At 61.6% G+C, this 25,612-nt stretch overlaps 1 protein-coding gene across 2 annotated transcripts; it reads left to right on the top strand.

The window, feature by feature from the left end:
* Positions 1-654: 654 nt before the first annotated feature.
* On the top strand, positions 655-24,996 carry GLIS2 (GLIS family zinc finger 2). 2 transcript variants are annotated; one of them, XM_025371476.1, is made up of 8 exons: positions 655-1,350; positions 14,622-14,681; positions 16,980-17,217; positions 18,118-18,290; positions 19,868-20,044; positions 20,127-20,260; positions 20,344-20,462; positions 22,123-24,996. In XM_025371476.1, exons 3-8 carry the CDS (start codon positions 17,046-17,048, stop codon positions 22,920-22,922), a joined length of 1,575 nt encoding a protein of 524 aa, XP_025227261.1. In that variant the 5' UTR covers positions 655-1,350; positions 14,622-14,681; positions 16,980-17,045; the 3' UTR covers positions 22,923-24,996. The 2 variants fall into 2 exon arrangements, with proteins under 2 accessions (XP_025227261.1, XP_025227260.1); XM_025371475.1 differs by lacking the exons at positions 655-1,350; positions 14,622-14,681 and adding an exon at positions 2,110-2,159 and having other exon boundaries at positions 22,123-24,994.
* The last annotated feature ends 616 nt before the right edge of the window (positions 24,997-25,612 follow it).

The following is a 25,612-nucleotide window of genomic DNA, read 5'->3' as shown; positions in this document are numbered from 1 at the left end:
GCCGGGAGAGGGCGCTCTGCGGGCCTCGGCCTCGGCCCTTCCGGACACCCGCGCAGGTCGCCGGACCCAGAGAGTCGGCCCTTAATAGCCCCCTCCTGGAAGCGCTAGGTCCCGAAGCTGGCCTTCCCCCGGGGCCCATCTCCCGGCTAATGTTTAACCCGGCCACACTCCACAATATCCACACTCAGGAGACCGGGGTGGGGTGAGGGTGGGGGCTGGAGGAAGCCACCTCCAAATCGCCAACTTCCGAGCCTTTGCTCCAGGAAAACGGCCTTCCCACATCCCTTCCAGGTTTCAACCTACAGCTCCTGAGCACCTATTCCCACAATAGGTCATGAGCCCTAATATGTGTCCATTAGACCAAAACATGAGCATCCATTATGAATCCACACCTACTATGTGTGCATTCACTCACAACGTCCTGAGCACCTACTATGTGTGCATTCTCTTAAAATACAATGAGAATCGATTGTGTGTCCACATAACCTATGAGCACCTACTATGTGTCCATCTGGGCACCAGGCCATGAGCGCCTACTATGTGCCAAGCCTTGTGCCTGCCACGATGCCTTGTGATCAAGAGCCACGTGCTTCGGGCTCTGGCGGGGACCGCGCCATCAAATGCACCAATGAAGACGGAATTAAAACCGGCGTCAGATGCCTCACCTCTAGGGGATGCTGATTCTGAGGTGCCTTTTTCCGTCTTCTAGACTCCTCAAGGCCAACTCCGCTGGGGAGAGGGGGTGTCCAACAGCAGGAGGGCTGTTTTTTTGAACTACGATTTGCCAGCATACAGCCAGAGCAGCAAGAAGATAACAGGGCGGGGGGCACAGGATTAGCCCAAATAAAACATACTCGAGAACGCGAGTCTGTGGTTAAACAAGAGGCAGAAAACAGCTGGGCCGGGTTCGGGGCTTCTCCCTCGCGTGTATCCGCTCACTGCACTCGCTGCCCTGGCCGCGGGCGCCACGCAGGGTGCTGATGTCCAGGAGGGATCTAGACCTCCCGCGGCGCTCGGGCTGGGGACGCAGGTGGTCCCAAATGTTGGGACGAAGCTAGGAACCAAGCGGAAGTCCGGATTGCTCGGCATCGGGCCTCGTCCTTATTCTACCGTGAGGGAAACTGAGACCGAGGGCAAGGCAGGGAGTCGCCCGCCGTCTGACCAGAGTGAGGGGCTGCGCCGGGCCCCGAACCCTGGTTTGCGCCGCACGGCATCGGGATCCGGGGCCTCTGCCCGCCGGGCGCTGCCTGCGCGTTCCTGGAACTGGGCTGGGCGGAGAAATCAGGGCCCGCAGAGAGGCATTCCTGCCGCCTTCTCCGCCGCCCAGGGCCGCAGGGGGGCCTGGCCAAGGTGACCCCGCAGGAGGAGGCGAGGGGTCCCCGCCTGCTCCGCCGCCGCGACCTCCTCCATCTTCCCGGTCTTCGGGGCTTTTCCTCTGGGCCCGCGCGCCTGGCCCCCTCCCCGGGTTTCCCCGAGGGCGGGACATCTTAGGCTCCCCCGCCCCCCAGGCCAGCTCCCGGCCGTGTCCTAGCGCTGCCCTCGGGCCGGGGGCGGGGCCGCGGGGGGGGTGCGTGAGGATGCGGCCGAGGAGGACGCGCGCGGCTCGGCGGCGGCTCGGCGCCCCCCTTCCCTCCCTCGCCCCTCCCTCCCGGTGCCCGCTCCCCTCGGCCGCGCCGCCCTCCCTTCCCCCTCCCTCGGCCCAGCGCCGGCTCCCGCCGCCCCCTCCCCCGACGCGCACGCCCCGCCTGGCAGCTGGCGCCCCGGGCCTGGGGCCGCAGCGGTGAGAGGGGTTTTGCTGGGAGGGCGGGAGCGAGCGAGCGAGCGAGGGGAGGGGTGGAGGCCGCCCCCCGCGCCCCTCCTCCTCGCCCTCCTCCGCGGCCGCCGGGCCCTCCTCCCGCCGCCTCCCTCCTCCCTCCGCCCGCCCGCCCGCCCTCCCTCTAAGACATCCCCGCACGGCCGGGCCGCCGCGGCCACCTTCCCTGCCCGAGCTGCAGATGTGGCGGAGCGGCCGGGCGCCGGGCGGCCGTGCCAGGGGAGCCCGCGCCCCGTGAGCCTCGCGCCCCGGCCCCCGCCCGCCCCGGCCCCTCCCCTGCTCGGCTCCCCGCGCCCCTCGACCGCCGGAGCCCGCAGCCCGGAGCCCGACCGCCCCCGCCGCCGAGGTAGGAAGCCCCCTGGGCGTCGCGCCGTGGGGACCGGGCCGGGGTGGGGGTGAGGGCGCGCCTGTCGCGCCGGGGCTGCGGGGCTCGAGGGTCGCCTCCCCCGCTCGCGTCCGCGCCCCGGGCCATTGTGAGCCCTCGCCGAGGCCCCCGCGTTCGCTCGCTCGCTGGCTCGCGCGCTCCCTCCCTCGCCGGCTCCCCGGCCGGGTCCCTCGAGCTCTCGGTCTTTCTTCTCCCTCCTTCCCTCCCTCCGTCTGGAGGCCGGGCTGAGCAGCGGCCGGGCCCGGGGCGGGCGCAAACTTCAGCTGGGAAGTTGGGCGGTCGCGGTGGTGGGCGTGCGGCGAGGTGAGAGGGGGGCACCCGGAGCCTGGGCATGAAGTTGTCCGGGGCAGCCGCCCCTCCTCTCGGCCGCGCCAGGGCTGCTTCTAGGAAGGGCTTTGGAAGCTGCCTCTTCCCTTGGCCAGGAAAGTCTCCCTCCTGCTGCCCCTCGCAAGCCCGGGTCCTTCCTTGGACCTCCGGAAGGGGCGTCCCTGGGGGTCAGGACTGGGGGTTGGGGACAAGTCCGGCACTTGTTTCTCCCCTGCCGTCAGGGTGGACGCAGGCAAGGGGCCTGGCAGGGAGGAGATGGCAGGGGGTCCACACTCGCCGGCGGGCGGGTCTGGAGCGGGTGGAGGAGGGGGTGAGGCAGGTGCATCCCGAGGGAGGAGAAGCACGCAAGGCTTCCCCGCTGGCCCCCTGGGATGGGGCTGGAATCCAGGCTGGCACCTGGAGGCCTTGGCATGCTGCCCTGCCCAGCAGGGTACTCGGGCCACAGCAGGGCAGCGTGCAGCCTGTCTGCCTGTCCAGGAGGGCCCGCCCAGCCTGGCCAGAGGGTGGCCGGGAAGCAATGGTTTCAAGGAGTTGCCCAGCCCTGCCCTGGGGCCTGGGAAGCTGGAAGGGATGCTGGGAGGGGCCCTGGGCCCCCAGCCATCACAGCCCAGGATCTTGGCTCTGGAGGGAACGCTTGACACTGAAGGGGCAGCCAGGCCGGCTGGGGACCTGGCCAAGGCCTGGGCTTGGTCTGGGCCATGGTTCTCGGAGGCTGGCACCCTGGGTAGTAGGCCGCCATCCTGCGTGTCCTGGCATCCTGGAGGGAAGGTGGGGCCAGCCTGTGGCTGGGGAGGAAGCCCAGAGACACTGTGCTTGGGAGGGCCTTCCAGCCCCCAGGCTCAGGGGAGGGGAAACTGGCCCCTTGGGTCACCCCTCCCCAAGCCCCTTTCTGGTGCCACAGGGCCACAGCTGTCCAGACCCAGCCCACACACCCCTCCCGGGTGACCTCGGACCTCCCCCTCTGCTTCTCCTTCTCCCCAGAGCCCAGGCTGGGCCTCCTAGCTGGCCTGGCCTGCACAGGGGGAGGGCTGCACCTGGGAGGCCCCTACCGGGATGCCCCTTGCCAAGCTCCAGCCTGGCCCATTTTACCACCCACCTCCAACTCAGCTTGGCCCTGTCTGCAGCCAGCCAAGCAGGAGACAGTGCCAGGGACTTGGGACGGTGTTTTGCGGGTTGTGCGGACCCCTCAGAAGGAACCCTGTTTTTCTTAACCTTTTCTCCTCCCCCTCCTTTCCGGAGCTGCCATTAGCGCTGACCCCCTGACCCCCTGTGCCTGCCCGCCCTTCCCTGTCTGTGACCTTTGACCTTTGGTGTTAAATCCCTCCAGCTGGGGCTCTTCGGCCCCTGAGTGACCCTGGCCCAGGCCCCCTGGGGAGTTCTCTCCTTGCTCCTGGCTCTCTACACAGGGACACCTGCCAGTCCCTCCCTCACCAATGGGGAGGGGGTGCCCTGGGAAGCCAGACAGTGAGTCACCCCACTTCCAGGCACCGCTGCTTTTGGGGTCAGTGGCTTCTGGAGCTTGGCTGGAGCCCGGTCACAGCCTGGAGGGTGACCGGGGAAAGCCCCTGGCCTGGGAGTCTCCTGCCCTGGGTTCAACAGTCTTGGCTCGACCACCAACTTCCAGTGGGCCTTGGGTCAGGCTCTTCCCCTCTCCCGGCCTCGTCTGTGAAACCAAGGGGTCAGACCAGGTGAGCTCCCGGAGTCCATGGGAAGCCTGGGTGGAGGGGGGTCAGGGGGAGGGAGAGGGTGTAAGTCCAACAAAAGCCAACTCTCAATTATCCGAGGGTGGAGCCCCGATGAATAACTGGATGCCACAGACATCCCAAAACCTCATTGCAAACAATCGTGTGAACCGCGTCCCCCCAAAGCTTTTGTTTCTGAGAAACCCAGCTGCGACTGGGTAGCCACAGCGATTTCTTCCCCCGCCTGGGCTCCACTCACAGGGGGGACAAGTAGAGGGCTGAGAGTGAACAGGCCAGGCAGGGAAGACAAAGGTCTCCCAGGGCCCCTTCTCGGGGCCTGGAGGGAGGCCTGGACCCCATTTCCAAGGCCCCCACTCTCCCCTCCACCCTCCTTCCCGGCCTGGCCTTGGCCCTGGGCGGTGGGAGTGTCTCCTCACCACCTAATCCTCTCAGGGTCTGGGCAGCCGGATAGGAGGAAGAATGTGTTTTCCCGGCCACAATTTCCCATGTGTATTTCTAGCCACCCGCTCCGCTTGCCTGGAATCTGAATTCCCCACCTGGACCAGGGGGTGAGGGCCAGTGCCGGCCGGGGTTTGGGGCAATCTCTGGGTGAGGGAGGGTGGCGACAGCTGTGACTGGGGGCCCAGATGTGGAGCTCTTCGGGGGGCATCTGGGGTGGGGCTCCCGGGGAGGCAGTGCTGGGGGTCGCCTGGCCTGCCCTCCAGCCCCAGAGGCTGCCTCTCAGCGGGGAGGTCCAGGAGGCTCCGGCACCCAAGGAGGAAATTGATTCCATGGGAGAGGCCCTGTGCTGGGTGGAATTGGGGTGGGGGCGGCTGCAGAGAAAAGTATTCCCTGAATCCTTTCCTCTCTTCAAGGCTATAATTGTTACTTTATTTCACAGCAGGTGACAGGCCAGAGGGGAACCCCAGAAGATCCTGGGTGGTCTTCCCCTCACCCAGATTAATGCTCTTCCCAGGGGTCGGGGGCATCCTGGGCTTGGCGGGTTTGTGTATTGAGCAGTAAGAGACCCTCTCCCCACTGGCTAGGGCATCTCTGGGACTAGCCAGAAAGATGCTCTCCACCCTCTGCCTAAGTTGCCTCCTTTCCCAGGGGCTGTGAAAGGGTCCACAAAGATGGGTTGAGGCCCTGATGTGGGTGTGTGTCTGGGGGTTCACGTCCCTGGGAACACGTGCCCTGCCCCAGCCTGTTGCCATCCGTGGGTGTGGGGACCACAGCCCTAGCGAGTCTCCCGGGACACATCTGCCTCTCCGTGGTTTCTGAGGTGGCCGCCTCTGCCCCACCCTGGTGAATTCGAAGTCAGGCGTGGCTGGGGGCGGGGACTTCGAGCTTCCAACAAGCACCTCTAGTACTCTGCTGGGGGGCCAGGGTGGGGGGCACTGCTTTGATCCCAGGAACTGGAGAGGGATCATGGTGATGATGGTGGTGGGGTCTGCAGGGCACAGCCTGGAGGAGACCCACATTTCTCTCTTGGCTCTGGCTTAGCCCTGGGTGAGGCTGGGCAGACACAGAGGCCTCGTACTCGACTTCCACTCCCCGACTCCCCTAGATGGGCTAGAGGGTTCTGGTTAGCGGGGGGCCAGGCTGAGTGGGCCTGGGGGGCACAGAGATGGGAAGTGATTCCAGCTGAGAGGTGGGGGCTTCCCATCTGCTCCAGTGGCCCCTGGTGGGGGATGGGCTGGGGCTGACACTCTTCCAGTTCAGTGGCTGGGGGGCGGGTGACTTGGGCTCCTTGTGCCCTTTGTCTTCGGTGCCGGAGAGGCCAGGTAGTGCCCACCATGGGGAGGGGCCGGCCTGTGAGTGTCACATGTGCGTGCACACGGACTCCAGCCTTGGCAGATGGCTGCCGGGGGAGGGGACGCAGACCCAGCCCTGGCCCCTTCCTCCAGTCATGGCCAAGGGCGGGTGGGAAGCCGGCAGAGGCCCCAGGAGACCGCTGAGTGGACTGAGTCAACCCTCGGCCGTGCGCCTCCAGAAAACAGTCCTGCCCATCACATAGAGGGTCCCCAGCGTTGGCGCAGCACGCACCCAGGGCAGCCTCGCCGGGACCCTGGGAGTCAAGAGGTCGGAGGGTGGTAGGGGGAAACTGAGGCTCTGAGACATTTGAGGGTTTAGTCCAAGGTTACTCTCGATCAGGGAAGGACAGAGGGGAACTGGAGTCTAGGGCAGTCTGACCCTGACCCCTGAAATGTCGGTTCAGCCTGGGAATTCCCCCAGCTCCTCTCCTGCCCTCACGTCCACTGCAAGGGCATGATGGGGGCCGATGTGTCTGGAAGAAACCTCTCCCCTTCCCCGCAACGTCTGCCTGGGGCTGTCTAGCAAGTCCCGGCCTGCCTGGGCCAGTTCTCCTCTGGGCCACTCCCACCTTCATCCAGAGCCCCCATTCCCCACCCCAACTTCCAGGCAGACTGACTCTGAGCTGGGATGTCCCCTCCCCACAAGGCTGTAGGGGCCTCCATTGTCCTCCCTATTCTGAAGTCCCTCCAACCCTGTGCTGGTGCTCATCTCCTTGCCAGCCGCGCCCTCCCCCAGCACCCCCCAGGACACCTGGTGATCACCCTGCTTGGTTCTAGGGACACTGGAGCCACCAGGCCTGGCAGATCCTGCCAGTGGGTATGCCCCTTTGGAAGGAAAAGGACCTCGATGGCTTTGGAGGCTGTCCCTGGCTTCTGCACTTGCTTTCTTGCAGAGTGGGCGAGCAGAGAGGGGTGGGTGGCTGGGGAGGAGGGCATGGGCTGGAGTCTGGTGTGTGCGGTGCCCTGCTGGGCCTGTTCTTGCCCAGCTGTTCTGGAGCTGGGGACCATGGCTGGGCGGGCGCGGCAGGAGATGGAGCTGGGGGGGAACTGGGCCCTTCCCACCATCCGCTGGTCAGGGCGGTTCCCAGGGGCCACCCCACCCTTGTCCAGTTCTGTTCCTGGGTCCCTTGCCGGGGACAGGGAGGAAGTCTGTGTCAGGAGACCAGCCCCTGCTTCTAGCCTTGACCTTGGGCAAGTCACATTCCTCTTTAGGCGCAAACCCCCCCATACCTACCCCTCCCCTCCTCACCTGGGGCTAAGGGTGGGAATGTCTGTCGAGTGAGTGAATACATGAATGAGGTGGACTCATTCGCAGAGTGCCAGGTATTGGGATATGTGAAGGGCAGGTGCCACTGTGCCACGTAAGGTGAGTGGTTAGGGTGTGGCAGCTTTGGTTGTCCTCTCGGCAGGCCCCCTCCTATGGATGGGGAAACCCAGGCCTAGTTTTCTCATTCTGGGTTCCCTGCCCCACTGCCCAATTCACTCTGGTGGAAGGGGTGGGCTCTGTGCCAGGGGCCATGGGAACCGGGGCAGGGGTCTGCTGGTGAGGCCTTCTCTTCAGTAGCCACAGCGGGTTTGGATGTGCCCGGCGTCCCAGACGTATCCCGGCCCACTCCCAGACTCCCTTCTTGGAAGGAGGCTCTGGATGCCAGGGCCAGGGGGAGGTCTGGGGCTGAAAGTCAGGGCTGTGTGTACACGACACTGTGAACAGGTGACATTGTGGCTTCAGTGATGCATTGGCAAGGTCTTGGCCCCGGGACGGCCTGCCTCCAGCTGGGGTGGACAGAGACAAGTCTTTGCCCAGCAGGCCCTTGGGTACCTGGACTCAGAGCCCATGTGCAGCTCCAGAGACCGAGGTTGGGGAGGGTGAACCACGGAGCACTTGGTGGAGGAGGGGGCAGAAGGGGATGGTGGCTGGAGGAGAACAGGGGGTGTGGATGGTGGTGAGGGAGGAGCTGGCACCTGGGAGCATCAGGTTCCCAGGAGGCAGGGGATCCTGAGGAAGGGGGGTGCCAAAGGAGAGGGCCTGGGGCAGGAGGCTCTGGACTGAGAGGGCAGGTGGCACTCTTCTATGTAGAGCATTCTGTGGCTCCCCAGTGCCCTCTTGGTTCTGTCCCAGCCTCTCTGAGGTGCCTCTTTCTTTCCTGCCTCCTCTTCTACTCCATGACTGGCAGGGTCACTGCAGGTCAGCCGGGCCATGCCTCTGGGCCTCTGTGGCACTGGGCTTTGGGGTCTGAAGGCAAACCTAGCTGTGCTCCTTGCCGGCTCTGTGATGGTGGCAGGTTTCCCCACATGGAAAATGGGGAAAATGGCATCCATTCACGGGGTCGTCACGGTGATGGACGGTGTGCAGCAGGCTTGCTAACTGGGCGCCGGCCTGCAGGGCTTCTGCTACCCCAAGGCTCTTCACCCCATGTCCATGAAGCTGACTCAGATCTGTGCCCGACCCCCTGCAGGAGCAGCCGCCCCAACACTGTTCCTCCCACCCCACCCTGGTCGGGACACCCTCAAGGTCCAGTTCGATCTAGCAGGGCCTGGCGTTGGAATGCATGAATGCGTGGGTTGGAGAACCGAGGCAGGAGGGCAGGCCAAGGTCCACCGCCTGCCTTACCCACTGCTGCTCTCAGAGTTGGCGGGTGCCATTCCCAGTGGACCTGGTGCCTGGACCCGGGCAGGGGAGGCGTGGGCCATGGGCATGTCCCCTCCCCCCCAGGACTTAGGAGCTCCTCACGGGATCTGCCTGCAGCCAGGCGTGGCTTGGGAGGCACGGTGTTTCCCTCCCTCTGGGGACCGGGCCTCATCCCTGCTCTCCCCTATAAGCCAAGGCTCCTGAGTCCTGGCCCCAACGGTGGGGCCAGGGGTTACTGTCATTTCCTATGTGTGCTGCATTTGTGCACAGGTGTCTGTACATCCGGGGGTGCTGTGGGGGCCTATTCACGTCCTGTGTGACACTGGTCCATCCCTTTGCTGGCCCCAGATAGCTCTGGCTGGGTCCGCCGAGAACGGCAGTGCTGCCTGGCAAGGCCTGGGCTGCCCGTGCCCCAGCCTGGCTGGGCGTGCATCCCTGTCTCGCTCCCTGGTGCCAGCCCCTCCCAGGGATTTGGGTGGCAGGGCCCAGTACTCTGGTCCCCTCCCTCCCAGTCTGGGTGGGTGGGCAGGTATGGGGGCTGTGGAGCAGGCTTTCCTCTGACTGGGGCCCAGGTGCAGGCGGTGCTCATAGCTCCAAGCACCCCCACAAAGCTGGGCAGACAGGAAAATACCAGACATAGTTGTACAAAGGTGCAGCAGCGGGCAGGCAGCGGGGGGTGGAGGCCGCTGCAGCGGGGGCCCGGAGCCACCAGGATGGGGAGGCCTTTGTGCCAGGCCGGCCCTGCAGCTGGACTGCCATGGCCATCTGTGTGAGTGTGCGTGTGTGTGCTGGGGCTCCCAGAGCCCGGTGTCGCCCTCCCTGCTGGCATTGGAGAAGGAAATGCATCTGGTGGGGCATCTCCTAGGAAGCCTGGGCTGGTGTGGGGCAGGGAAGCCCCCGGCGCGTCTTCCAGCTTCAGCTCTGCCTCAATTATCTGGGTGACCTTGGCAGGCCCAAGTTGCTGTTCAGGGCACCCCCGGCCTGGGGCCAGAAACAATAATCCTCAGGGTTACCAGTAGCTGGCACCTTCTTTGTGGCAGGCATGGGAACAAGGCCCTCCCTTGCAGGATGCCCTGAGTCCCAGGGACCATTGCCGTGGTTCCTGTGTTACCTACAACGAAACCAAGGCTCAGAGACAACAGGGCCCTTCTGAGTTCCCACAGCCAGGGGTGGCACAGGGGGCTGTAACCAGGCAGCCTGGCCCTGGGGCACACTCTGTGAGCACGCAGAAATGGGATCCCTGGCACATCCCATCTTCAGGTGCTTTCCCAAGGACCCCATGGCAGAGAGCAGAGGTCAGCCTGGCTGGGTCACCTGGGGCCGCTTGTGTTCCCACTTCGGGGGGTCTGCCCTCCTAAAAGGTCTGGGGGTGTTGGCTGAGTGCCCCGTCTTGGGAGGGGAGGGGCTGCCTACTGAACCAAAGGTTCCCAGGGACGGTGAACCCCCCACTCCTCCCGGAAGTGCCGCCTGCCCTGGCCCCTCTCCTGGGATGTGCTGGGCCAGGCCTCAAGATAAGCTCCTCCCTCCCTAGTCCTGGGCGGAGGCCTCTTTGTGGCCAGCTCCTTCCAGGGTTGATCAGGCCTCCCCGGGGCCTTCTACTGCTCTTTCTTTGATGCAGTTGGGCTCTGCAAGGTGGTTAGGGCAGCTGTGGTCACTCCCCAGGATCGAAGAGGCCTGAGGTTCTTTGAGGGGCACAGGCTTGTTTAGGGTGCACACTGGCTGGCAGGCGACAGATCCCAGGTTCTCCTGGTTCAGGGTGAGACTGCAGTGTCTGTGGGCATAGAAGGTATGGCCAGTCCCCACTCAGCTGCCCTCACAGCAATAGACAGGCCAAAGACTGCGGACTCATGCACACTGGCGACGATTCATTCAGCACGTTTTAAGCACCTACTATGTGCCAGACACTGTTCTCCGTGCTAAACGTTGCAGACGAATGAGAAGCACTCAATAATGATTGGATATGCAGCACTGCATTGGTTTCTCCCTGAAACCCAGCGTGGGGGTCCTATATAATCCCATTTGGGATGAGGGGAACGAGGCTCAGACCGAAGAGACACACGCAGAGGGAGCAGCAGAGCTGGCTGGAGCCCCAGATTTAGAGGCTGGTTCTGCTGCCTGGTCAGGAACGGGAGTCCTGAGAGGACAAGGCCTCCTGCTTGGGGCCCCCAGCAGGCCCTGCCTCTGCCCTCCAGCCCCTGCTGCTGGGCGGCCAAGGAGGGTGGAGCTCTTGGCCAGAGCAGGGAGCCGCAGCTGGTTCCCAGGAATTCGGGGCTGTGGGGCCGTTTGCTTTGGCAGCAGATCTGCCCTCGGCTCTCCAGGCCTCCTGGTGGGCTCCCCCACCCCAGCCAGCCACTCCAGCGCCCACCCACTGCCTGCTCTGCTGTCCCTTCTAGCCCCACAAATCCCTGGGCCGGGAGGGGGTACCAAACCTGAGCCCCTGGCATAGGAAGGCCCAGTGGTGAACATGGCTTCTGGACTCAGCTGGGGTTGAAACCCAGCTCTGCCACCGACAAGCTGTGTGACATTGGACGGGTCACTTCACTCCCCTGAGCCTCAGTTTTTGCATCTGTAAAATGGGGATGAAACAGCACCTGCCTTCATAGGAGAGGCATGCCTGCCCGCAGGTAGCTGTGGGTACTGTCCTCATGCTGTTCGCCCATGGCTTCCGGTTGTAGGTTTGCCACCTACTTATACAGCCTGGGCTGGATGCCTGCCCCTTCAGCCCTCAGTTTCCCCATCTATAAGACCAGATTGCTGAAGTGATGGTTCCAGTAAGAGACTCAGGGACACCCACAGACCAGGACTTCGCTGACTGGTACGGGAGTGGCCAGGGACTCGCGTCCTCTTTCTGTTCAATTAGAAGACCATGGGCTGGGCATGGTGGCTCCTGCCTGTAATCCTAGTACTTTGGGAGGCAGAGACAGGAGAATGACTTGAGACCAGCCTGGATGACACAATGAGACCCCATCTCTGCAAAATAAAAAAATTAAAAATTAGCTGGGTGTGGTGGTGGTGCACCTGTGGTCCCAGCTACTCTGGAGGCTAAGGCAGGACGATCTCTTGAGCCTAGACTGCAGTTAGCTATGATCACACCACTGCACTCCAGCCTGGGAGACAGAGCAAGACTCTGTCTCTTTAAAAAACAAAACAAAACAAAACAAAACCGGGCGCGGTGGCTCAAGCCTGTAATCCCAGCACTTTGGGAGGCCGAGATGGGCGGATCACGAGGTCAGGAGATCGAGACCATCCTGGCTAACACGGTGAAACCCCGTCTCTACTAAAAAAAATACAAAAAACCAGCGGGGCGAGGTGGCGGGCGCCTGTAGTCCCAGCTACTCGGGAGGCTGAGGCAGGAGAATGGCGTGAAGCCAGGAGGCGGAGCTTGCAGTGAGCTGAGATCCGGCCACTGCACTACAGCCTGGGCGACAGAGCCAGACTCCGTCTCAAAAAAAAAAAAAAAAAAAGCCCGGCCGGGCCGGGTGGCTCAAGCCTGTAATCCCAGCAGCTCGGAGGCCGAGACGGGTGGATCATGAGGTCAGGAGATCGAGACCACCCTGGCTAACACGGTGAAACTCCGTCTCTACTAAAAATATAAAAAATTAGCCAGGTGTGGTGGTGGGCACCTGTAGTCCCAGCTACTCGGGAGGCTGAGGCAGGAGAATGGCGTGAACCCGGGAGGCGGAGCTTGCAGTGAGCCAAGATCGTGCCTCTGCACTCCAGCTTGTGACAGAGGGAGACTCTGTCTCAAAAAAAAAAAAAAAAAAAGAATTACAGGCACCTGCCACCATGCCCGGCTAATTTTTGTATTTTTAGTAGAGACGGGTTTTCACCGTGTTGGCCAGGCTGGTCTGGAACTCCTGACCTCAGGTGATCCACCCTGGGCCTCCCAAAGTGCTGGGATTATAGGCATGAGCCACCGTGCAGGGTCACCCAGCTAATTTTTGTATTTCTTGTAGAAAGGGCATTTTTCCATGTTGCCCAGGCTGGTGTGGAACTCCTGTGCTCAAGGGATTCTCCTGCCTTGGCCTCCCAGTGGGCTGGGCTTACAGGCGTGAGCCGGGGCACCTGGCCTAGAAGGAGCTTTATTCAGAGCAGGACCCCAGCCAGCTCCCTATTAGCCTGGTGATCTCAAGCCTCAGTTTCCCCATCTATGAGACCGGTAAAATGACAGCAGCTCCTTCCAGGCAGGGTTGTAGAGGGCTCAGTGAATCCATAGACAGATGGGCCTGACACGTGGTCAGTATCTAATGGTCCTTTACCCCCGTCTCTGGTGTATGACCCACCCCAGGCCAAGGGGCCCTGGAAGAGGCTGTCTTTTCCGGGCCTTAGTTTCCCTTAGTGCGCTGGGCCGCCCCGTGCTTCCCAGTAGGGAGGGTGGGGACAGCAGCAGGCCCCGCCTGCCGGGGCGGGATCCTTGGCTACCTGGCCTGGCTGGGACGGCTTGGGGGCCGGGTGGCTCGCCAGCGCTGCAGCTGGGGGCTGTCTGCTCGGGCTGTCGGCGGGCACACAATAGCAGCCATTGTCTCGGGCCGGGGCGGCGGGGGGCCCGCCCAGCCCACCCTCCGGGTGACCCCCGCCCTGGGGGGGTGGGGAGGGCCGGGCGCGGTCCCCCGAAACCCCCGCCGCCCCGGTGGTCCCCGCGGCCGCCCCCGCGCGCTTCCTCCCTGGCCGCAGCCGCTTCCTCCCGCTCGCCCCGCTCTAATTAGTTCCTTTTGGAGCTGGAGGAGCCGCGCAGCGCCAGGTCCGCTACCACCGCGGCGGCCCCCACCCCTCACCCCAATCCCCGGGCCCTTGAGTGTGGGGGCGCCGCACAGGGCGCATCTCGGGCTAGGCGCTCGAGAGACGCGGCCCTGGGCTCTGTGCACCTTCCACGGTGCGCCGTCCCACCAGGGGGGAAACTGAGGCACGGAAGGCTCTACCGGGAGGTGCAGAGGGGCGTGGGGCCAGCGGGCCTTGCGCTGGGCCCGGGGAGCGTCCACGGGGTGCTCCCACCTAACCGACAGCCTGCTCCTGCCCTGGGGACCCCACAATAATTAGCGCCCGGGCCTCCGGCTGAGCTTGTCCATAGCCAGGCTGTCGGCCTCACCGCTGGGGAGGGCCACGGCCACCCGCTCATGGGCATTCACTCAGGGTTCCTGCAGCCCGTTGCTCCCCGCTCTGGGCCTCCGAGGCTTTCAGGAGAGCAGGAACCTGGCTCTCGCCTGCCGCCTTCACCCAGCCGGGAACAAAGCGCAGAGCAGAGCCCAGAACTGGCTGCTGCCGGTCGCGGCGGGGGTGGAAGGGGAGGCTTTAAGGCTGGCCAAGGTCAGAACTGAAGCAGGGTCACAGACCGTCTCCCCTCTGGGGTGGGGCCTCCATAGGAGGAAAAACTCTGGGTGGGGAGGGCCTGGAACGGAGATACTGGGAGGTGTAGGGCCGGGGGCAGCTCCTTCCTTTCCCGGGGGGCAGGGAGGCCGGCCCTGGGCTGGGCTCTGGCGTGCATTGGAATGAACCCCTGCCTCCCTGGCAGGACCCAGTGGCAGGAAGTGTGTGGGGGTGCCCCTGGAGACTGGGCCTGCTGATGAAGGGGGGGTATTGGAGTCCTCCCTCTGGCTTTGGGCTGTGTGGCTGGTCCCACCTGGGGAGACAGGCTCCTCCGCGGGAAGTGTCCCCTGCAGGCCCTAAGAACAAGGTGATTCAGGGCCCCTGGCTCCCCTGAGTTCCCATCTGTCCTGGGAAGGCAGTGGGGCAGGTGCCAAAGGATGCTGCTTGGGTAGCACTGCCAGTGAGTGTCCCCATCAGCTGGAATTCCCAGTTTCCAAACCATCCTGCCCTTGTGGTCCCCTTCTCCGGAAGGGTGGGGGTGGGAGTGAGGACAGAGGCTGTGGGGAGGCCTGTGGCCCCGGGCCAGCCAAGGGACCAGGCCACCAGCCCTTCCTGGCTCCTGAATTCTTCATCAGCATAAATATTTACTTCCTTCCTCCCCGTCCAGGCTCCCAGCACAGAGGAGCTTCGGGGAGGCTGGACTGCGCCTGTGTCTAAAAATAAACAGGTAGCAGGACGATAGACACACAGATAGACAGATGGAACTGGCAGGGGTTCAGGCAGAGGGCAACTCCCTCTCCAGCCAGAGAAACGGTGGAGGGGATCCGGGTCCATCCATTACTGTCACCCACCCACCTGCTGGCAGGGGTGTGGTCCCTACCCCGCCACATCTCTGGGAGCCCCTGGCCCATGGGTGGCCTGGGAGGCAAATTCAAACCATCTGACAGTTCCAACAGGGGCAGGTCGCAGACCTAGGTCCCACGGCCTAGGGCAGCTGCCCTGTCTCTGATGACACACCCTGGGAGAGGTGGGCAGCCTCCCTTTGCTGAGACCCCCGTGTCAGCCGTGTTGGGGTGGGGCCTTGGGGTGGTTCCCTAGAAGCAGAGGATCTCCAGTGAAGGGGACCATTTTATGCCCTCATTGCTTTGAGAGTCAGGGCAGAAGGGGAGCTTGCTGGGGCAAATGAATGAGTGGGGGTCAGAACCAAGGAAAGGCTGGATTGAGGCTCCGAGTGGGGATGTGAGGGCTGCCTTCCTGTCCTGCCCTGTGGAAAGCATCTGGGCAGCTCTGCCCATTCACAGGCCATGCTAGTCCCCAGGGAAACACGGGGGCATATCCAAAGTATTTCACCATGTAGTAGTTATGTCCACCATGGCCGCCCTTTGGTATTGAGTAAAGACCCCGATACCGTGAAAGATGGGATCTCACAGTGTGATTATGCGGCGGTTAGATTTTCAAATTGTAATAATCCCAATGAATGAATGCAAGGAAATGTCGTGTTTAACCGCGTGGGAAAAGATTGCTGCTCTGAATGTGAAGTTTGGGTTTAGAATGAAGCGTTGACCTTGTTCTCGGGTCGGTGGATACTGTTAGATCATTTGCATGTGAGAAAAATTATACCAGGTGGGGCAAGGTGTCTCACACCTGTAATTCCAGCACTTTGGGAGGCCAAGGTGGGCAGATCACCCGATGTCAGGAGTTTGAGACCAGCCTGGTGAACATGGTGAAACCCTGTCGCTACTAAAAATAGAAAAATGAGCTGGGTGTGGTGGTGTACGCTTGTAATCCTAGCTACTCAGGAGGCTGAGGCAGGAGAATCACTTGAACCCGGGAGGCAGAGGTTGCAGTGAGCCGAGGTCACGCCACTGCACTCCAGCCTGGGTGACTGAGAGACTCCATTTCCAAAAAGAAAACAAAAATTATACCAGTGAGAAATTCTAACAAAAATGATGAAAATTACAGCATGGGAAGTTATACTAAAGGAATATCATCTCCAGTAAAAAATAACTTTTACTTATTTATAGGTTAACTCTCAGGTAGAGCTGGTCCACTGTGCCAACCCTGCCCCAGCTGGCCTGGCCTGGCCAGGCCAGGCCGCAATCCCCAGCTGCCCCCTGGTGGTGGCCCAGCGCCCTGGGGCTCCCTGGCTTGCGATGCCTCTCCTCCAGGCCTCTGCTGGCTGTGCCCACTTCCTCGGTTTGCCTGGTACATGCTCCCTGGAGGTGAGCGTGGCTGCCTGCTGGCCACCTCGGAGAATGCTCCTTGCCCCCTGACCTGGTTCTAGATCTTTGGGGTCAAACAGGGCGGGCGTCCGGAGCATGGCTCCTGCTCTGTCAGAAATGGCTGTTGGGACTCGGCTAGCCGGTTCCTGGGAGATCTAGCTTGAGGCCTTGAATCTGATAGTTCTGCCACTTCTGAGTGCTAGCAATCTGAGGCGATGCCTCTAAAAGACTCAATTTCACCAAGTGCGGTGGCTCAGGCATGTACTCCCAGCATTTTGGGAGGCCAAGGCAGGAGGATTGCTTGAGGCCAGGAGTTCGAGATCAGTTTGGGCAACATGGTGAGACCCCATTTCTACAAAAAAATAATTTTTTTTTTTTTAATTAGCCAGGAGTGTTGCATGCCTGTAGTCCCAGCTACCAGGGAGGCTGAGGTGGGAGGATCGCTTGGGCCTAGGAGGTCGAGGCTGCAGTGAGCTATGATCATGCCACTTGCACTCCAGCCTGAGTGACAGAGCGAGACCCTGTCAGCAAATGAATAAAATTCAGTTTCATGGCAAAATGGAGAACACGAGCTTTGTCTTCCCCAAGAGACTTGTGGGCAGCGGATGTTGAATCTCTGAGGAGGCCGTTGGCTCTCCTCCCATGATAGCTGCCGGCCAGGTCCCTCGGAGGGTCTCCCTACCCAGGAGACAACCTCACCCTGCCCCCTGCTCCTGCTCCTGCTCCTGTCAGACTGTCGTGAGTGTAGCCCGAGGAGAAGCCTGGGGTCCCAGGGCCACAGCAGAGCTCCTGTCCTTCCCCAGGTTCCTGCGTGAAGACCAGCTGGGAGCCCATTGCCTGCTGCCACCTCCAACTCCAGCCCCCTCACCATGCACTCCCTGGACGAGCCGCTCGACCTGAAGCTGAGTATCACCAAGCTCCGGGCGGCGAGAGAGAAGCGGGAGAGGACTCTGGGTGTGGTCCGGCCCCGTGCTCTGCACAGGGAGCTGGGCCTGGTGGACGACAGCCCCACGCCTGGCTCTCCGGGGTCCCCGCCCTCAGGTACTGGCCCTGGGCAGGGCAGGGGGACTCAGCCCTGATCCAGCCATGGTGATAGGGAGAATGGCCAAATGTGTCCACCAGCATGTAGCTGCAGCCCCTCTTGGCTTCCAGCTCACGGGAAGCCCACAGGCTTGTCCTTCCATCCGCCCAGAAGTGTATGTCTGGAGGGAGGTGGGAGCTGCGATGCCCACTTCACGTGGCTGGCACATGATGCAAACTGAGGCCTCTGGACAGATCTGGAGGAGTTGGTTGGGCAACCCGGCATTCAGAAGGTGTGGCAGAGGTCCCAGGAGCTGCACCCTGGGCTGTGGGGTGGTGCAGCTGGCCAACCCAGGCGGTAGAGTCTGGGTCTGAGCCCAGCAGGTGTCTCTCAGGGATGCCCAGTGCTCGGGCCCAGGGTGGCGTGCACCACTTCTGCCCTGCCTCCAAGAGCAGATTCACCCGAAAACCAGATTCACCACTTGTCCGAACGTGAAGGCTATGGGAGCAGCCCAGTCCAAACCTGCCACTTTACAGAAGGGAGCACTGAGGCAGGAAGGGGCCTGGGAAAAGCTAGAAAGATTCCTACCTGCCCGTCTGACAGGGACCCAGGGGCCCTGGGTTCGAGTCCTGTTCTGTTACTAACCCTGCGAGCCAGACCATTCCTGTCTGTAAAGCGGGCACTTCCCCCTCCCGGCTCACGGGGGCCAAGCTCTGGTGGCTGGTAAAGGTCAGAGGTGGTGGGCAGTGTCACACACCTGTCAGCTCCATAGGCTGTTCCTCAGATTCCAGGGCTCCCAGTGTGGTCTGGGGGCGTGGCTGGTGTCTGCTCCCAAGGTCACAGTGGGGGTTCAAGGCGGGAGGACCTGGCCCACCAGGACTCTGTGCTCCAGCATTCCCTGAATTGTGCCTCTCCCTTAGGCTTCCTGCTGAACTCCAAGTTCCCTGAGAAGGTGGAGGGACGCTTTTCAGCAGCCCCTCTCGTGGACCTCAGCTTGTCACCACCATCTGGGCTGGACTCCCCCAATGGCAGCAGCTCGCTGTCCCCTGAGCGTCAGGGCAACGGGGACCTGCCTCCAGTGCCCAGTGCCTCGGTAAGGAGGGGTGAGAGTTCCAGAGAGAGGGGTGGACTGGTTTCCTGGGGTTGCCATGACAAAGTACCCCAACACTGAGTGGTTTAAAACAGCAGACATGTTACCCCTCATAGTTCTGGAGGCTGGAGTCTACCTGGAAGGCTCTAGGGGAGAACCTTCCCTGCCTCTCTCCTGCCTTCTGGTGGCTTCTGGCAATGCCTGGCACTCTAGCCTGGTAGCTGCTTCACGCCAGGCTGTGCCCTGTTTTCACATGGCCTTTATCCCTCTGTGTCCACACCTCTCTCTGCTTTCTCTTATAAAGATGCTAGTCATGGCCGGGCATGGTGGCTGACACCTGTAACCCCAGCACTTTAAGAGGCCAAGGTGGGAAGATCGCTTGAGCCCAGGAGTTCAAAACTAGCCTGGGCAACATAGCAAGACCCCATCTCTATTTATTATTTTATTTTATTTTTATTTTTTTTTTTGAGACAGAGTCTTGCTCCGTTGCCCAGGCTGGAGTGCAGTGGCCCGGATCTCAGCTCACTGCAACCTCTGTCTCCCAGGTTCAAGCGATTCTCCTGCCTCAGCCTCCCAAGCTGGGACTACAGGTATACACCAGCACACCTGGCTAATTTTGTTTTTTGTTGTTGTTTTTTTGAGACGGAGTCTTGCTCTGTTGCCCAGGCTGGAGTGCAGTGGTGCGATCTTGGCTCACTGCAAGCTCCACCTCCAGGGCTCATGCCATTCTCCTGCCTCAGCCTCCCTAGTAGCTGGGACTACAGGCGCCCGCCACCATGCCTGGCTAATTTTTTTTTTTTTGTATTTTTAGTAGAGACGGGGTTTCACTGTGTTAGCCAGGATGGTCTCAATCTCCTGACCTCCTGATCCACCCATTACGCCTGGCCTAATTTTGTATTTTTAGTACAGACGGGTTTTACCATGTTGGCCAGGCTGGTCTTGAACTCCTGACCTCAAGTGATCCACCCATCTCGGCCTCCCAAAGTGCTGAGATTACAGGTGTGAGCCACCGCGCCCGGCCTTTTTTTTTTTTTAAACAGAGTCTCACTCCGTCACCCAGGCTGGAGTGCAGTGGCACAATCTTGGCTCACTGCAGCCTCCGCCTCCCAGGTTCATGCAATTATCCTGCCTCAGCCTCCCAAATAGCTGAGATTACAGGCGTATGCCACCACACCTGGCTAATTTTTGTATTTTTAGCAGAAAGGGGGTTTCACCATGTTGGCCAAGCTGGTCTTGAACTCCTGACCTCAAGTAATCCGCCCACCTCGGCCTCCCAAAGTGCTGGGATTACAGGTGTGAGCCACTGCACCTGGCTATATTTTTTTTTAAATTAAGAAAATAAAAATTTAAAAAAGACACCAGTCACTGGATGTAGGGCCCACCCTAATCTAGTGTGACTTCATCTTAACTTGATCACATCTGCAAAGACACTAGTTCCAAATAAGGCCACATGCACAGGTAGGGGCTGGGGAGAAGAGGACCTGAATGTCTCTGTTTGGGGACGCCATTCAATGCACTTTAGATGGGACGGGGGGCTCCGGGCCAGCAGGACCCTGACTAGCTCTCCCCTCGCACCCCAGGACTTCCAGCCACTGCGCTATTTGGATGGTGTCCCCAGCTCCTTCCAGTTCTTCCTGCCCCTGGGCTCTGGGGGGGCCCTGCACCTGCCTGCCTCCTCCTTCCTTACCCCTCCCAAGGACAAGTGCCTCTCGCCAGACCTGCCCCTGCCCAAGCAGCTGGTGTGTCGCTGGGCCAAGGTGAGTGGGGGCCAGGAAGAGTGGTGTGGAGTCCGGGGCAGGTCACCCCGCATGGGCTCAGAACCCTTCCCGGCCCCCACAGTGTAACCAGCTCTTTGAGCTCCTGCAAGACCTGGTGGACCACGTCAACGACTACCATGTCAAGCCCGAGAAGGACGCGGGGTACTGCTGCCACTGGGAGGGCTGTGCCCGCCATGGCCGAGGCTTCAACGCTAGGTGAGGTGGGGTAGAGAGAGGGGTAGAGGGAGGACTGGGGTCTCCAGTGAGCTGAGCCACACCCCCTGCCCTCCCTGGAGCAGGTACAAGATGCTCATCCACATCCGCACACACACCAATGAGAAACCGCACCGCTGCCCGACCTGTAGCAAGAGCTTCTCCCGCCTGGAGAACCTGAAGATCCACAACCGGTCGCACACAGGTAAGAGGCCGGGGCCGGGCAGCTCGGCCCATGAAGAGGGTGCTCAGCTGAGACTGGCTGGACAGGTCCCCGGGGGAGGGGACTGTAAGTCGTTCCCAGACCTCAGAGATGAGGGTTGATGTCATCACCCAGGGGTCCCTTTTCCAATGCAGTTTGCTGGGGGAAGCGTCCCCTGAGGGTCTGACCCCCACCCAGCACCTGCTCTTGGAGCACCAATGCCATTTCCTGGATCCCGTGGGTATCATCTGACTAATGCCACCTGTGTGATCACAGAGGCCAGGTCGGCTTCACTCCTCACTACAGCCCAGGCCCACAGCAGGACAGCTCTGGCTGTCGTAGCCACAGATGTAATTTTACATTTCCTAATCGCTGCATAAAAAACAGCAAGGCCACGCGCGGTGGTTCACGCCTGTAATCCCAGCACTTTGGGAGGCTGAGGCAGGCAGAACATGAGGTCAGGAGATCGAGACCATCCTGGCTAACACGGTGAAACCCCGTCTCTACTAAAAATACAAAAAATTAGCCGGGTGTGGTGGCGGGCGCCTGTGGTCCCAGCTACTCGGGAGGCTGAGGCAGGAGAATGGTGTGAACCTGGGAGGTGGAGCTTGCTGTGAGCCGAGATCAAACCACTGCACTCCAGCCTGGGCAACAGAGCGAGACTCCGTCTCAAAAAAACAAAAACAAAACAAACGCAAAAAGAAATGGGTGAAATTAATTGTAATATGTATTAAATGTAATTAATTAAATGTAATATGATCCCATACATCCAACGTGTTATCAATTCAGTATTAAACACAAATCGGTGAGATATTGAAGTTCTTCATTTCATGACAAAGCCTCAAGGAGCTGATGTGTATCTTTTTTCCTGGTGTTTATTTCACCCTGGCAGCACATCTCCAGGTGGAGAGCCATGTATCAGGAGGTCAGTTGCTGCATGTGGTCCCCTGCTCTGGCCAGGGCCAGAAAATGCCTGGTGAACCTTGAGCCATTTGTTGAGTGAGGGCAGTGGTACCCAGGCAGCATTCCCTGTGGCCAGGCACACGCTGGGTGCCTTAAGCCAGGATATGATCTCCAAGGCCATGGTTTCTTTTTTTTTCTTAAGACAGACTCACTCTGTCACCCAGGCTGGAGTGCAGTGGCATGATCTCGGCTCACTGCAACCTGCACCTCCCGAGTTCAAGTGATTCTCCTGCCTCAGCTTCCCAGGTAGCTGGGATTACAGGCATCCGCCACCACACCCAGCTAGTTTTCGTATTTTTAGTAGAGATGGGGTTTCACCATGTTGGCCCGGCTGGTCTGGAACTCCTGGCCTCAAGTGATCTACCTGCCTTGGCTTCCCAAAGTGCTGAAATTACAGGCATGAACCCCCGGGCCTGGCCCCCAAGGCCATGTTCTGCTGCTGAAAGGCACACCCTCTGTAGCAGAGGGTGCAGGGCGAGGCCAGTCAGAGCTGGAGTCAACCAGCCTGGCTTTTCAGAAAGCCTCTGTGCCCTACCTGGGGCCAGATCTCATGCCACGTGCCGGGGATGCCCCCTGCCCCCAGAATTGGGGCGTCCGTGCTCCCAGGGAGTGCTTGGCCTGGGGTATGTTGAGTACATGGGGTGAGACCCAGAAAGGGGAGAGACCCCTCACAGCAGCACTGCACTGCACCACCCTGCAGGTGAGAAGCCCTACGTCTGCCCCTATGAGGGCTGCAACAAGCGCTATTCCAACTCCAGTGACCGCTTTAAGCACACGCGCACCCACTACGTGGACAAGCCCTACTACTGCAAGATGCCTGGCTGCCACAAGCGCTACACGGACCCCAGCTCACTGCGCAAGCACATCAAGGCCCACGGCCACTTCGTGTCCCACGAGCAGCAAGAGCTCCTGCAGCTGCGCCCACCCCCCAAGCCGCCACTGCCCGCCCCCGACGGCGGCCCCTATGTCAGTGGGGCCCAGATCATCATCCCCAACCCAGCTGCCCTCTTTGGAGGCCCTGGTCTTCCCGGCCTGCCCCTACCCCTGGCCCCCGGCCCCCTCGACCTCAGTGCCCTGGCCTGTGGCAATGGTGGGGGCAGTGGGGGTGGGGGGGGCATGGGCCCTGGGCTGCCAGGCCCCGTCCTGCCTCTCAATCTGGCCAAGAACCCGCTGCTGCCCTCGCCCTTTGGGGCTGGCGGACTGGGCTTGCCTGTGGTCTCCCTCCTCGCTGGCGCCGCTGGTGGCAAGGCCGAGGGGGAGAAGGGGCGTGGGTCGGTGCCCACCAGGGCCCTGGGCATGGAGGGCCGCAAGACGCCCCTCGAAAGGACGGAGAGCAGCTGCTCCCGGCCAAGCCCCGATGGACTCCCCCTGCTGCCAGGCACCGTGCTGGACCTGTCCACGGGCGTCAACTCGGCCGCCAGCAGCCCAGAGGCGCTGGCCCCTGGCTGGGTGGTCATCCCGCCGGGCTCGGTGCTGCTCAAACCGGCTGTGGTGAACTGAGCCCACCCTGCAGACAGCTGTGGTGGCCCCGCCGGCAGCTCCGCGCACTGCCCCCGACGAACGGAAACTCTTCTGTGAAATAGCAATAATGTCTTACTGCCCGGGCAGCCCCAGCCCAGCCCACCGGGGAGCAAGGATGGTGCTAGGTCATTTATGGCTGGCCTCCCAGCCCCCAGGTGGGGACCTGGCCTGTCATGCAGGGAGAGCTGTGCTCCTGGGTGCTGAAGCCTCGCTCCTCTCTGTCCCCCATCACCCGGCCCTCAGCTTCTGCAGGGCTTTCCCCTGCCCGACCTCCTCCTCTTTCCCTCTCCCACCCTGGCACCTCCCTCACCTAGTAACCACCCAGGGCAAGTCGCCCTCTCCCAGCAAAGGGGGCGGGTGAGGTGGTATCTGCCCTCCCTGCTGGCACCAGGCTCCCCCTTCCTGAGGGGAGCCCCCAGGGAGGCCTGCCCTTCCCTCCTAGGCTCACCCAGCCCCTGCCTTGGGGGCTCCTTAGACCCCTTTCCCTCTGACCCTGCTTCCAGAGGGAAAGCAAGACAGACGCAGGCCCCTGCAAAGCCCCAGGCAGAAGCGCGCCCCCCAGGACAAGGCGCCTCCCGCTAGTTAGAAGGGAGACCCGCTCCGCAGCTGCCCTCCTCACCCTAGGCCAGGCCGACAGCACCAGACGGGATAGCTGGTCACTCCACCTCTGCACCCCGGGGCCTCCTTCCTTTACCTTTTGGGGCACCCTGGGAGCGTGGGAAGCAGGTCTGAGGGCCCCTGAGCTGGCAAGGGGAGGTGCCAGGCTAGCTGTGGTGCCAGGACACTGAATGGCCTGGGCCCTGGCTCTGGGAGCATGTGGGGCCAGGCCCAGCGCCCTGTCTTCCTCCTTCCACCCCCGCTGGGCCTGGCCTGGGCAGCACCCCCTGCAGAGGCCTTTGGGTCCTTGGTTCTGTACCAGGAAGGGGAGGCTAGCTGGGGACGACTGACCACAGGCTGGGACACAGCTCCTGGTCTGGGGACTCCAAGTGACAGCATGCAGGGGAGGGGGCTCCCAGTCAGCACTGTGTCGGGAGCTTTCTGGAGGCTGTGGACTGAAGGCCTGAGGGAAGCAGTGTCTGGAGGAGGGCGCGCCGGACCCGTGACACATTCCTTCCCCTGGCTTTTCCCTGTTGGGCTGCTTTCTCAGAGGCACTTCCCCACCCCTAACACCCAGCGGGGCCCCCCCCTCCGGTTCTGTGCCACTCAGAGGGACCCTGACAGGGGCCAGAACCACTTAAGGGTGCTGGAGGGCCTTGTACCCCAGTCCCATCCCAGGATGCCCTGGGAGATGGACGCAGCCATGGGCTCCCCCATCCGGGGCCTTTCCCTGCTCCCTCTCCTACCTGGCAGCTGGGAGTTCTGGTTTCTAGGCCTGCCCTATCACCAGGCCTCGGAGTGGCCAGGCCCTTCCACCTCCCCATCTGTAGAACGAGGCAACTGCCTGGACAGCCTTGGGGTCCTTAGTGACCCTGCAGTTCCTCTGGCAGCTCTGCTGACCCTACCCTCTCCCAGACTGCCCTTCTGTCCCAGAGGGGTCACCCTGACCCGGCCCACCTTGCCTCTGGGCTTCGGACTCCAGCCCTGACAGGGCCCAGCCACACTGGCTCTGCCCCTCGAAGGGGCTATGAGCAAGGTAGGAGGGAGCTGGTCTCCTTTCTTCAGGCCCCACTCAGGCCCTGAGCACCCCCCACCCCTGTGAGGGCCCCAGGCCTTAAGTCCCTGGCGGGGTCATGGGTTTTCGACTTGAGCAGAGCGGAGGAACAGGGCACTGGAAGGCTGACGAGCTCAGCATGCGACTCCGTGACGGACCAGGCTCGGCAGGGCTGGTGTACTTTTTGTGGTTGTCATTGGTTTGTTGTTGCACATTCCAGGATGTCAGTATTTTAACAGGTTCTAAGTGCCTTTCTATTGTAGCTTATGTTTTTCCTCCTCTTGGCTCCATTGCTGTTAGCATAGAGTTTTAAAAAAAGAGATAAGCTAATGACTATAACAATATATTCCTCCATGGGAGAGGAGGTTTATAAAGAAACAATAAAAGTGAGTTGCAAAGATGGCTTGTGTGTCGTGGATGTGCCAGGAACCCGGCCCTGACACGCGGCCACCACTGCCCTGAGCCCCTGCAGGCCTGACAGGGCTTTCTCCCCGACCCTGCAGGTTCCCCTCCTTCTCAGTCTGCCGCTGAGAGCAGGAACTGGAAGCCTGGGAAGGAGGTAGGTGCTGAGGGCGCACAGGTGACAGGAGCTGAGAGGGAAGATTCCAGGCAGAGCATCCCAGGGTTCAGGTTGTCAGCCCACTACTGCCCGCTGTGGCTTTGGTGAGTGGCGGGCAAAGGCCCCTCTTCGCCCAGCCGCATTCTGGGGTATCGTGCCCAGATTACTGAGGTGCTAGGTTCAAACCTGCTCCAGAGACACGGTGGCTGCCGACAGAGCTCTGGGGGCAGGGACGCCATGAGAGGGAGCCTAACGCTGGCTCGGGTGCTGTGGAAGCAGGAGCGGCTGCATCCTGTACATGACAGGACTCAGCTGGGACCCACTGGCTGGCTGCCCGCCAACCTCACCCAGCCCGGCCCTTCTGGGCTGTTAAAGGCTGCTGCCTCCCCGTCCCCAGCACCCACAGCCCTGCAAGTGGCAGGAGGAGCAACCTGCCTTCTGGAATCCGGACACATGCAC

Source organism: Theropithecus gelada, chromosome 20, assembly GCF_003255815.1.
Source record: "Theropithecus gelada isolate Dixy chromosome 20, Tgel_1.0, whole genome shotgun sequence".
Taxonomy (NCBI): domain Eukaryota; kingdom Metazoa; phylum Chordata; class Mammalia; order Primates; family Cercopithecidae; genus Theropithecus; species Theropithecus gelada.
Note: the sequence above shows the minus strand (reverse complement) of the source record. Positions and strands in the feature narration are given on the sequence as shown.